Source organism: Apostichopus japonicus, chromosome 19, assembly GCF_037975245.1.
Source record: "Apostichopus japonicus isolate 1M-3 chromosome 19, ASM3797524v1, whole genome shotgun sequence".
Lineage (NCBI taxonomy): Eukaryota > Metazoa > Echinodermata > Holothuroidea > Aspidochirotida > Stichopodidae > Apostichopus > Apostichopus japonicus.
Genome location: NC_092579.1, coordinates 14,662,665 through 14,675,431, shown reverse-complemented (window position 1 = coordinate 14,675,431; position 12,767 = coordinate 14,662,665). Strand labels below are relative to the sequence as shown.

Genomic DNA, 12,767 nt, shown 5'->3' with positions numbered 1-12,767 from the left:
CATGTAGAATTACATTAACATTTAAAGACTCAACCATACAGGCCCCTATACATCATGGATCTTCTGAAAGTGATGCTCCGCCATAGATAGGGCAGAGGACTCCACAATATTATATTATATGATATTTCAGTTTTATTATATTTGTTTATAGATCTGGTATGTATCTAATGTCAGTTTTTAATGTGTTTATTACCCTCTAGAGAGGAGCCAACGCCGACCGCCAAGTTTTATCTCGTCTTTAAGAAGACTGTCCAAAGATGGTTTGATGTCACCAAGCAGGAATCCTTACAGAGAATCACAAAAGCTGTAGAGTTGGATAAGGTATTAATTTTATCTCAAAATATCGTATAATTCTGAAAGCTATATTCAGCAAGAATAAACAAGATCTGTAATAGAAAAATTACATTAAATTCTTATATGTTCCAATAACTTCTCAATGAACTTTATTATGACAATTTTACAGATACAGTATGTGGCAGTAATTGTTTGTTTTGATTACTACATGAGCAGGATGTTGTCATATCGGTAAAAGTCATGATCTAAGATATAACCCGATGAAGGGAGGCATTTCAAAAGGATTCCTCTACAGGTTATTCAAATAAGCCACAATATCCTAAACAGAATGTCAGTTCTTACTAGACAGCCCAGTTTATAATGCAACACCCATATATCCAGATTCTCACATGCAAATACCCATAGGAAATGTTCCTGTATGCGAAGGATGTATGTATGTGGAGGCAATGCATTCTCAGGTTGTTTGTGGAATGGCATGTCCTGTGGGATATACCCCATTAAAATGATAAAACCTAACCGTAACAGGAAGGTGTTTAAACATTGAGCTTCACCTTAATTATCACAGGTTACTCTTGGATGGGTATATATCGGATATAAAATGCATTTCCATGAAGGAAGGAATTTGTTAACTTTGCATAGATATCCTTAACAAATTTCCATTGGATATTTTCTTGGCCTTGAGGGATAATTGGGTGTGACATCAAAAGCAGAGTTAGTCAATGTGTCTAATTGCTCTGTAATGTGATTGTGTCAGTGTCCTGACTGAGGCATGCTCAGTCAATGTCTGATAATGTTAAGTTCTATCTTTACTTGTCTGAGATCTCCCACTCCCCCCCACTGCCCCCCCTTTCCCCTCCTGCTTTCCATGTGAAAATATTGCCATGGACTCCAGTCCACAGTTTTAACTGTATCTAAGTTTCTGATCATGGGGTCTGTTTTCAAGTTACATTTGGAGAATGAACTTTGATATCTGTGGTTTTTCTGGTCTAAAAATGGAACCGAGAATAGTTTTTTTTAAATTTGTGTTCTAACCTTTCTATGTAGATGAACACTATGGATAGTATTGTGAAACACAGCACGTCGGCTGTGGACGCTACAGGCTGTATCAAGGTGGTGAGTATTCCCTCGCAATATCAGGTCTCATTGGTCTTTAAATAATTATTTACTTTCCGTGAGTGGGATGCAGCCTTCACTCAACTGCTTTTATATCATTTTAATACCAGTACAACTTAAATGTAGTTTTCTTTCTATTGCAAAAGTGTTTGCCAAAGCATGATAAGTTGTATATATATTATATATATACATATATAACCCTATGCGATCTGTGTGCTTTTGTGCACAGGTCTATGTAAACACTGCACCCTATTGCCTCTATGTAAACAATAACGGTTAATAACAGTGGCATTTTCTTTGTTTATTATTCCACAAGCAACTCAAGGTATTGAGCAGCTAAAAATAACAAATGTGTCTGTCCATGGTTGAGAGGGTTTAAAGGTCCTCTGTGTTTCTGTTATTCTATGTTGGCAAATACAGGTATAGAAAATATTTACACCTGTTGTGCAAAAGCTTTTTTTTGCTTTTGTCTTTGTACCTGTCAACATCTTTATCAACATCTTTTAATATTATTTAATATCTTTTAATATTTTAACATTTCTTCACTCTTCTGTAGTTTTCTGATTTTTGGAACAAATTGAACTGGCCGGATCCTGCTGGTGCTTACGTATTTGCAGCGTGTGTTACAGATGTAAGAATCACTAGAAAGTGTTTAGGTCATTTTAAGAGGGCTGGGGCTCAAGTGGTGGGGGGGGGGGGGTCAGGGGCAAGGATTTAATTGAGAATGGCCTTTTAAAGTTGTAGAACAATTTTTCTGCCTTTTGATAAATACCTCGCCTTCCGTATAATGTATCTTTCATAAAATGAATGTCTAAACTTTTCACACTATTTTAATGAACATGAAATAGCCTGTACCATTTCTTGATTATTAGCTATTTAATATTTGATTTAATTTTTATTTATTCAACACCATAGTCTTTGCTCTCCCAAGAAGATAAAAAATAAAATAAAATGGAAAAGTAAAAGTCAGATGTGATGACAGTCTTTGATTAATCTCAGGTACTCCAAGCATTATGATGAAGTATCTGTTAGCAGTTATATGAATTATGGTATTACATGATGCTGATATTTGGCTTCCTGTTTGTCCTAGTATATTTGCAACTGCGGTTTGGAGTATGGTCACCTCATACATGCTAAATTAACAGCCAATGGCTTCTACGATACAGTCGGAAGGTTTGACGTCAGTGACCAGGTATTTTTAATACAAGCTTATAATTGTAATGTTTGCATCATGTTTTATCTATGTAGAATTTGAAATGAGAGATTTAACCTACTGCCAAGAATTTCCTGACTGTAGTGTAAACAGTTCTTGTAAGTATATGAAATGTGTTTATTGAAAAATTAAATAAAGGTATTATAATGTTTGTTAATTTCAAGAGTCTCATACCAATATAACCATCAGAGATAGCCTTCTCATTTGAGAACAGAATAAACAGAGTTAATTTCTTGAATAGTACCTATCAGTCTATCACAGTATTTGCAAACTGAAGAAGTGTGAGGTTTATGCCTTGAAATATCCATCCCAATAGATATATGGGACAGGTTGGCAGTATACCTTTCACTCCCATAGAGAAACACCTGTAATGCTTGGTCATGCCAAGATAACTCTAGATCAGTTGTATCTATTCACTATAGCATTCTATTTTTATGTGCCGGTACGGCCAGCTAGAAGTTATGATGGTCTTTGCATATAATAAGTACTAAACTTTGAGATAAATGATGGTGTATGACTATTAATAGAATCCAAGCCCAAGTGATCCCTGAGGGTACTTTGTGGTTAGGTCCGATGAGTGGGGCCTTGCTTCACATATTACAGGCTGACATTCATGTTATGCAGCTGTGAGTATTAGTGTTATGCATATACTCACCCACATTATCAGTGTATATTATTTTTAATATAATTATTTTACCAAATTTATATAGCGCTCTTTTCATGCTTAAAAGCATGTTCAAGGCTTTACAATGACAACAAAATGACAAAACCCTTAAAATATGAATATGAAGAATAAATTGACACAGCTTAAATATTAATACCAAAAAATATATATAATATATAATCGAAGGGATAATTTTAAAAATTATATAGATTTACAGTGAAATTCCTAAAAAGAAAAAAGTGAGCTTTTGCAGTAGTATTTAATGCTTATTACCGATTAAGGTTTATTTTGAAGACAACGACACTCATTTAAATACTCCCTACGACTCTCTTGCAGCTATGCATAGCCATCAATAACTTGGAAGAGGTCCGACAGTATCTGGCCAGCCTGTACGAAACTCTCCGACTGGATAAAGTCGTGGCCGCCCTGGAGAAGGAACATGGACGAGAGAGTCAGATGAAATGTGAACGAACTCTCATGACGATGCTGCAGAGCGCCGATGATGACATGAGGAACAGGATTGGACAAATAGTCTGCCACGCCTGTAAACTCATGAAGGGCGACGTCCATAAATGCATCGAAACCATTGTGACCTCCACCTCAGAGGTCACTGCAGATCAGGTGACCATCGATACTGTTTCTCTACCTACAAATGTTCCCTATTGTGTAAACCTTAGCCTTTGGATATGCTGTTCTTAGAAGGGATGTGAAAAGGGGAAGGGTGGAGTTATGCAAAATAAGAAAATTGAAACAATGAGGTTATTTGTATTTTCATTAACTTTGTTTATTTGTAATTGATAATTAAAAAAAAGGGAAGGGGGGGTAGGGAAGAAAAGTTTCGAAAAGGTCCAGTTTTTGTTCACTGAAGTTTTTCCTAAAGGGAGTGGAAGTCATGGGGGACAATTAAGGGAAAACTGAAGGAAAAAAAACAGTGATGTTTGTTTAAACTTATGTAAATGATAGTACTTTTACAGTCAAATGGGAACTATATTAAAGAAAAGGGTAAATCACTGAGTTTGTCTCATTGCAAAGTAAGTACGTTAAACTAAGAAATGAAGAGTATTTGGATAATTCTATTGACACTCTGTTTTGCGAACCCCAAATCATCAATGTTTCTCACTGATTGATCATTTTGTGGATTATTTTTATTGCAGGTTGTGGTTCCTATTCTTGAGTACTTGGAAACAAATGTGAAAACCCTCCACAGCCTTGTTGTGGACAATAACTTCAAAAGGTGAGAATTTGCTTCTCTAATGTACAAACTCATCCCTGAGTTCTATTTAGGTGAAGCATATGTACTTATTGCAATTTTTCCTGAAAGAAAGAAAAGACAAACATGTTGAACCAAGAATCAATTATGATATCAACAGGAGGCAGGGTACAAAAATTCCTATCATTACCAGTTTTGAACCAGGTGATCTCAGAAATAACAGTTTTATGCTCTACCAACTGAGCATTTCAGCCCTATGATTCTTGGTGATTCCTTTCAACATTTCGTTTTGCTGATGAGAGGTCGGGGATGAGGGGGTGGGGGGTGTGGTGCTGGTATGAAGCTGTGGTGCTGAAGAAATTCAGTTTATACATTTATACTAAACAACTCATCAACTGAAACCATACAAAGAAATTGTCAGAAAGAACAAACATGTTTTCAAAAGTTCATGAGCATTCAACAAAAGATAAAAAGATGACCTGTTTATTTTAGTTTCATCTATGACTTTGTCCTCCTTAAGACAGGTTTGAACAAACTCATATTTTGTGGAATCTGTATTACAATATTTGAAATGTAGATAAAATTATGTTCCTGCTGATGTGTTTGTTTTTATAATCCCTTCTTGGCGTATGAAAAGTGTTGATTCTATCCAACGGTTCTGTTTCTACATCATTTCAGAATGTTGGCAGACAGTTGGTCTTAAAGTATGTAATAGAAAGCCAAAATATGACTTATTGTCAGACGGATGTTAAAATTGTTAACCTTTAAAACTGAAACACGGAAGAGAGAATCTTCTAATATCCAGGAAGCGTATATAATCTGAAGTAGATTAGAGAGAGTGAATTTTCTTTTCCATTTCTCTTTTGCATGTTTTTTAGGATTCTAGGTGAACTCTGGTTGTTAGTTATGGAAGAGCTCCAGGCAATGGTGGATGTCCAAAAAATGGTGAGAGAATGAGTCTCTGTTATAATTGAACCAACTGCTGGTTTCATACTTTTCAATTTCATTTTACCTTTTACCGAAGTCCTCAAGAATCACTCAGTGTGACTGGTCGTAAAGTGTTCCAATCCAACCTGTGGGAATTATCGTTGGAACTTTGTCCAAATTTGGATTATGCTATTAAAAACTTAGAATTCATGAAGATATGGTACAAGAGATGAAAGGCATAATTGTGACTTTTTATACACTTTAGAATACTCTTTTATGGCAATTTATATCCCTAAATAACTCCAAATACCCACCCTTCATTACCCTTACCCTTGAAAAGTGAAAAAAGCAATGTTCACAACAACAAAAAACCTAGATTAACATTTAATCTCATTGAATGATTTTATCTTTTTGAGTAGCTGTGATGCATTTTTGATGTTTAGTGGATATAATGTTGATGTTAAAATATATGTATACTTCCCTTTTAAAAAATGACTGGTATTTTCATGTTTAGAATCTTCACGAGAACACAGACTGTGTGAGAAGAATAATGGATGCAATCAAGGTTCGTGACCCACCCTATCTGCTAATATTCATTTCATCAATGTTGAAATTGGCATAGCAGTGTGTTGACCAGGGCTCGAATTTCGTAATTTTTAGGGCAGGCCAGTTTGGCCTCAGGACAGGTTATTTACTGTTGTGCATATGAGCATATTGACCAGGGCACCAAGGCCAGTTACCAGGGCCAGTGAATAGGGCACCAAGGCCAACTCCAAGGGCACTGAGGCCGGTGGCCTCACTGGCCTTGGCTTATTTCGAGCCCTGGTGTTGACCTAACATTTTCAAAACTGGGGTATGGTTAGAACATTATGGAAAGAACATTTTGTGTGTAAGGTGTGAATACTTTCTATAAACTGGTTTTAGAATGTTCCAAGCACTATTGCACAGTAATAAATCCCCAATTATCCACAACTTTGCTCCCAGACGTATCCATAGGAAATGTTCTTGTTTGTGAAGGACATATCACAATGGAAGTGTATTCATGGAAATGTATATTCTCAATGATATTACCTTAATTTTATGTCTGTAATTATGATAATAAGGTCCAAGCTAAAATCTTGAAATGCTTATTCAAATATTCGGAGCAGAGAACTGAGAGTTTGGACGTGAATGAAGTGAAGAGAGGCTCCTTTGTTCTTAACCTTCAGTTTATTTGGAGCCAGCTTTTGTCTTACTTTATATCGTTTTATAATTGGTGATTTACTTTTATTTTTCATTAATGATCATATGTTTTTCACCACTTCTGACCAGATTGTGTCGTTCTTATATCCCCCCTCCCCCCCCCCCTCACAGATCCTACAAACGTTTTTCAGTGCAGATGGTAACGGTCTGGACGCCGACATGATACACGGTGATGGGTACTCTCATCTGAGGATGCAACTGGAAAACTTTCTCATCCCAACCCCTGAACTCATCCAGAATTTCTACCAGGCAAAGCTACTGGAGCAGGTGTGTGGTTTAATGTTTATTCCCTAGACGCTTTAGAAATTTATATATTAACTGCTTGAGCAGGAGTAACCATATCTTGATGTTCTAGCATATTTGGCTTATGTCATTCTTTCATCATCTTTTGTTACACAGGAGGAGATGGAGGGTGAACCTTTGGGTAACATCAGTATCCGCTGCCTCTATGTCAAGAAATCCCAGAGTCTGTCGGTCCAAGTAATGAATGCTTCAAATCTGAAACCTCTGGATAGCAATGGTTAGTAAGAAAATAGAAATGAGAGCATGACTTGGCATAGATCTGTAACAGTATTAAAGCTACAGCTATGCCCTGTAAGTAACATAATACAGTAGGATATGTATGTATTTAAGATCCTCCTGCAATCAGGAACTCGCGAAAAAGCCATCATTGGCTTATCAAAGCCGCAAGCTGACCGAAGTCAGTCTCTTACATTCATATTTACCGTCCATGATTATGAATTGTCAATTGTCAGCAACTCTGTAAATGGACGACAGACATTAATCTTGGAGTGACTCGAACTCGGGACCTTGTGATTGAACGGCACCGGTGTTAACCACTGAGCTAACACTGAGCTAACACTGAACTAACACCGAGCTAACACTGAGCTAACACCGAGCTATATATATATATATATATATATCCCTTTATTAAATGATTCACATTTAATCTCTTTTCTTCAGGTCAAAGTGATCCATATGTGAAAGTCCAGCTGAAACCAAGTCACCTCTTTCCAGACGTCTCGAGCAAAAGTACCAGGGTTGAAAAGGCGACCCTCCATCCTCTCTTTGATGAAACATTCACATTGTTAGTTACTTATTGTGCTTTGCTGAATTTTTCATTTTAATACATAATTTAATTCCCATAGTTTTACAATGCATCTTTTCAATGTAGAAAATTTTGTAAATTTATTTTCCTGGATTTGGATTTAATTAAACAGTGAATTGAGAACTGCATTAAGGAAAGATTGAAGCATATTGTGACAAGGTAAAAGTTTGAGTATGCTTATATAAAGTATGTCAGCATCTCTGAACTCACTATAGATACCAAAAATGTTTAAGCTTTTCTTGTGTAATTTTTAAAAGTAAATGTGGTGATTGTGGAATGATAGGAAATATTTTTAAAAAAATAGTCATGAAGATTTTGGGGATCAGTCTCAAGATTGAAACAGACCTGTGGTCCTGCAATCTTCTTTTTGTTGTGTAAAAGTTTATTTCTATATTGTCATGAATAATTCAAAATTTCAAACTCGGATTCGTGAAATTTAAAGTATTTATAAGAGACTAATATTCCAAACTTTGATTTATCAATTTCATTCAACATAAGCCAATCGGTGACAGTTGCTTATTAGTTAATGACTCTATCCAATTTCCATTGTTTGATAATTTTAGTGAGCTTCCTGCCGATCAGTGCCTTACACCCGGTGCTTGCATTCAGTTCAGAGTCTTGGACAAGGATGTCCTTGGGTCGGACTTAGAAGGAGAGGCTTTTCTCTCTTTGAATGAAGTGGTGGGCCTCAAAGAAAAGTTCAAAGGTCAAATGGACGAGCTGTCACTTCAGAGCCTTCAGCTTATGCCAGCTCTAGATCAAGGTTTGTACGATGCCCAATCACTCTGTCCTTAGATTCTGTTCTCTGGATCAGTGAACTTGTGACTCGTCCATCCAAACACTAGACAGTAATGGGTGGGTTTTTTAGGGGTGTGTGGGTGTGGGGGGGGGGCTGGCACATTGAATGGAGAAATGATGCCAGTGTCTAGGAGTTAATGGCAAAAATTTTCAACAATTTGGAAGGCTGGAATGTTGAAATGAATGTATGTTACACAGAAAGTGTAATTCACAGTAAAAACCACCTTTAGTGGTAGCATTTTGGAGATTTGTATTTACAATATTTAGTTTCTGTAAATAATGCAGCTATTGATGGGTAGGAACAAGTATTATATGATGCAGGAGAATATTGGAGAGGTACAGTAATGTCAGTTGATATTTCTGTTAACCTATATGTAACATATTTAAAATTCCTCAGAGTAAACCTTCTCCTCTCTATGTACACAATGATTACTCTTTGGTCTACTACTATGGCTAGAATGGACTAGGACTCTTTGTCCAGTTCTGGTATGCTGCCCTCTTTTCTATGTCTATGGCGTAAAATTGTAGTTTAGGAAGAGGCCAACGTTGATGTTTCAAATAGTTCAGAAATTGTGATGAATCAGCCAAAATTTTCATTTTTATTAACTTAAAAGTAGGTCATATATATTGGAAATATTCCTCTATTTGTGTGTTTCTTTCTTTCAAAATGAAAGAAGATTGAGGTGGGTGAGGTCTAGAAGATGGGCTGGGGAAGGGGTGGGGATCGGGTGGTTGGAGCTATGTGTTCATAAAAGATCTACTTCTCCATCGTGCTGTAATTAAATGTGTCAGTGTTTCATGGGTAACATGAAAGGCAACTTAAACTCAAACTGAAACACCAAATTTTCAAGTGATTTTTTTTTTAAATTTATTTATTTTTTGGTAAATTTGTGTAAATGATAAACTTTATGCCTTCAGAACCTCATCCACTTTGATCTGTGTTGAATAAGGTATTTGATTAGACTATTGAATTCTGAACAACAAAGGTGGAAGAATAAAGAATAATGCAGATGATCCTCATAGATATATATCTGTTTCCCTTACAGAAGAGGCAGTCCAGATTCTGGACACTATCAGTTATAGACACAGCGACAAAGAAGCTCAAGGCTTTTGGAAAGGTTGGACTAAGAGGCACAAACAGAAACCGAGATGACAAATTTGGAAGCATGCACCCACTCTGGACCTCCTGTGTGCCTGTGAACCGGATGTTATGTGAGTTTTACTTCTGACCTAGGAAGACACATCGTAAGGAGGCAACTTCAAGATTGGCGTCAGACTTCCATAAATGCTTGCATATTTCACCATCGTAACATTGTCCTTTCATCTGTATGATACTCTAAGTGTTTACTGATGATACCTCAGTTGTAGATGATGTTTCCCCCCCCCCTACCCCCTCCTCCAGCCTCCCCCTCCATTCACATGATAGAGAAACATAAGGAGGGCACCACACTTAATGACTGAGAGAAGCTGATGTATTGACATTGGCTGCAAAATCCGTTTTAGAAAAGAGTGACCATTATTAGTCAACTCTCTAGCCCAAGAGTTCCCTAACTGGGGTGCAGGAACCCCCAGGGGGTGCGTGAGTCCATTCCAGGGGGTTCGTGAGACGTCTCTGAAAGTCAAAACTAGAGTCCTCTTAAAATCTGATATAATTTCATATTTCATATCATATAATTTAGTAATGTACAAAAGTTGTACCTATTGACAAACTCTTTTCGCCTTCCATACGCATATGTTGCCATAGTAGTACCATACCGTGCATGTGATAAAAAACTGAATTATGAAACAGACACAGGCCGCATGACTTTGGTGAAGTTGGTGTACGCATGACAATACAATAATACACTATGAACTTGATGTTTTACGAAGCACTGTTATGTGTATTATAGTATTATTGTGACTCAGATCGTGTCTCGAAAAGTTGGGGGTTCGTGGACAAGTCTAACATCCATAGGGGGATAGGGGGTTCGTGGGAGAAAAAGTTAGGGAAACCCTGCTCTAGCCCATTTGGGGGGAGGGGGGGCTACGGATGATATCTAAGGCATAAAAAGTGTTAATCTAGTAAGACTTTGGAAAGCTGTTTGATGACAAATGTTGGATGGATTGGAGGAGCCAGTTATTTGCCAGTCAAGTTGGAAGAGACCTGAAATAGAACCGATGGAGGAAATGGATGCATGCTTCACACATTAAAAGAGCATTGACACATGTTTTATGCAATTAATTAATTATTTTCTTACTTTCATCTAAGTTGATTGATTCTTATCTTCTCAGAAATAAAATCAGAATGTGTTTTTTTGCTGTTTGAAAATTTGAAAATTTGCCACTTTATTTTTGTGGCATTTTCATACAGTTTATGATATTTCAATATTTCATTTGAATTTAAGACATAATGCACATTTAATGACTCATTTCCAAAAAAGCAGCTGTGTAGACAAGATGAAGTTAGTGTGAATAAACAAAATATATATTTTGTTAAAAATAAATGTTTGATCAATATTTGGTAAAATGTAACACAATCTAGTTCTCTAGTGGACATAAGTAACCAGGGTGATAATGGATTAAGCTGTGATGTATGCTGGCAGGTGATCCTTGTGGGTAATTTAATTAAGCCACCTCATTGTGGATTATTTAATTAAACCATCTCTTCGTGGGGTAATTTAATTAGGCCACATCATCGCGGGTAATTTAACTAATGAATTTGTTCATTTTCCACCATCGGATAGGATGGCCTTGTCATGAAGATAGAGGCTCTACCCCTGTGTGATAATCTACATGTATGCTCCAACTCATTGCAAAGAATATGTTGCAATGGTTAATAACATTGTGACACCAAGAAAGTGACTGATGACTAAAATATCATGCAGTCATCGTTCTTTTAAAAAGTTTGAAAGAAAACATATGAGACAATGTAAATAGTATTTTTGTACTGCCCCTATATGCAACTTTAATAAAGGTCAATAGTACTGCCCCCCCTCCCCCTCCCCATCGACTTCTTCTGACCCTCTCAATATGCTTGGAGAAGTAACTGTTAAATCAATGTTCAATTTTTACAGCCACCCTGAAAACATTTCCCTCATTCATTCAATCATTTAATTGTCCAATTTAGCTCATGGTTGTCTGAGCCTAATTTGAATATACAGGAAAGTACTTCTGATAATTTGTTCCAATTTCGCTGATAAACTTTGGGCCAGTGAGCGATGACCTTGCATAGGTGACCTACATAATAATACTATCAACAAGTTCAACATTCCCATGTTCCTTCTCTGTCATGTCTTTCTAATGTGAAGCAATTGTAACATTCATACTGCAGTACTTTTAAAATTTATGTTGTTGTTTTTGTTGTTGTTTAGGATCGAACTGATGAGAAAGAAAATATACAGGTTGTTACCTCTTTACATAGGTTCAGAATATGAAACGGTCCTTTGGTAAGGTGTTAGGTTTCTAAGATTTTCAACTTGTTGTTTCTAAATTTTTGTTTTGTCGTTGCAAGACTCAAAGCCACATGTCGTTGTAAACTCCCTTAACATGGGTGGGGGGGGGGGGGTAATACAGTTCCTGTTACTTCAAATGAAGCATTTGAATAGTTTTACACAATTCACTTGAAATCTTAAACCGTTTGGAAAGAAACAGCATATATAATTTTTATTACAAAATAATGTGTAAATATTTGGCATAGTAAACATAGAATACACAGTCAAGTTCGGTTCGGAGAGGGATTGCCCGTCAAATTGAATTCAACATCTTGTGTTCAGCCCGCTGTTCTCTCGCAGGGTTAAGTTACACAAGTTGGACCCTGATTCAATATTGTTTTTCCCACTTGAGAGTTTAATTCAACGCTCTCTGTTGATTTTGAAGGATCGTGTTTCGATCTGAATCTAGTGCATGTACTTAGTACTTTGAAAGACTGAATATTTACGTTTTCTCAGAAATTTTTAGTGTTACCTTTTATAATATTTGTTTAACAAAAGATTGATCAATATATGCGAATGGTATTAGAGTTAATAAAAAATTGGTAACAATTTATTTTCTACCTTTCCTGATATATTTATATTCCTTGTAGTTAATTTGAAAGCATTGTAGTTTATCTTTGTGTGGATAAATATGACAAAAAACAAAAAATACATTTACAGTTTGAAAGCTTGTTTAAATAAACATATCGCTTCTATTTTTCTTTCTGTGCATCTTGATCACTTCCGCT

At 36.3% G+C, this 12,767-nt stretch overlaps 1 protein-coding gene across 3 annotated transcripts in view; it reads left to right on the top strand.

Moving 5' to 3' along the window:
• Window positions 1–12,721, top strand: part of LOC139959822 (BAI1-associated protein 3-like) — a 34,810-nt gene extending 22,089 nt beyond the window's left edge. For all 3 annotated transcript variants that reach the window (XM_071957700.1, XM_071957698.1, XM_071957699.1), the window contains exons 17-29: window positions 201–321; window positions 1,339–1,407; window positions 1,964–2,038; window positions 2,498–2,599; window positions 3,621–3,905; window positions 4,439–4,518; window positions 5,373–5,439; window positions 5,936–5,986; window positions 6,775–6,930; window positions 7,063–7,183; window positions 7,627–7,750; window positions 8,335–8,534; window positions 9,616–12,721. In XM_071957700.1, the coding sequence (XP_071813801.1) occupies window positions 201–321; window positions 1,339–1,407; window positions 1,964–2,038; window positions 2,498–2,599; window positions 3,621–3,905; window positions 4,439–4,518; window positions 5,373–5,439; window positions 5,936–5,986; window positions 6,775–6,930; window positions 7,063–7,183; window positions 7,627–7,750; window positions 8,335–8,534; window positions 9,616–9,722 (1,558 nt within the window). In that variant the 3' untranslated portion in view covers window positions 9,723–12,721. The remainder of the gene's footprint in view (window positions 1–200; window positions 322–1,338; window positions 1,408–1,963; window positions 2,039–2,497; window positions 2,600–3,620; window positions 3,906–4,438; window positions 4,519–5,372; window positions 5,440–5,935; window positions 5,987–6,774; window positions 6,931–7,062; window positions 7,184–7,626; window positions 7,751–8,334; window positions 8,535–9,615) is intronic.
• Window positions 12,722–12,767: the final 46 nt, after the last annotated feature.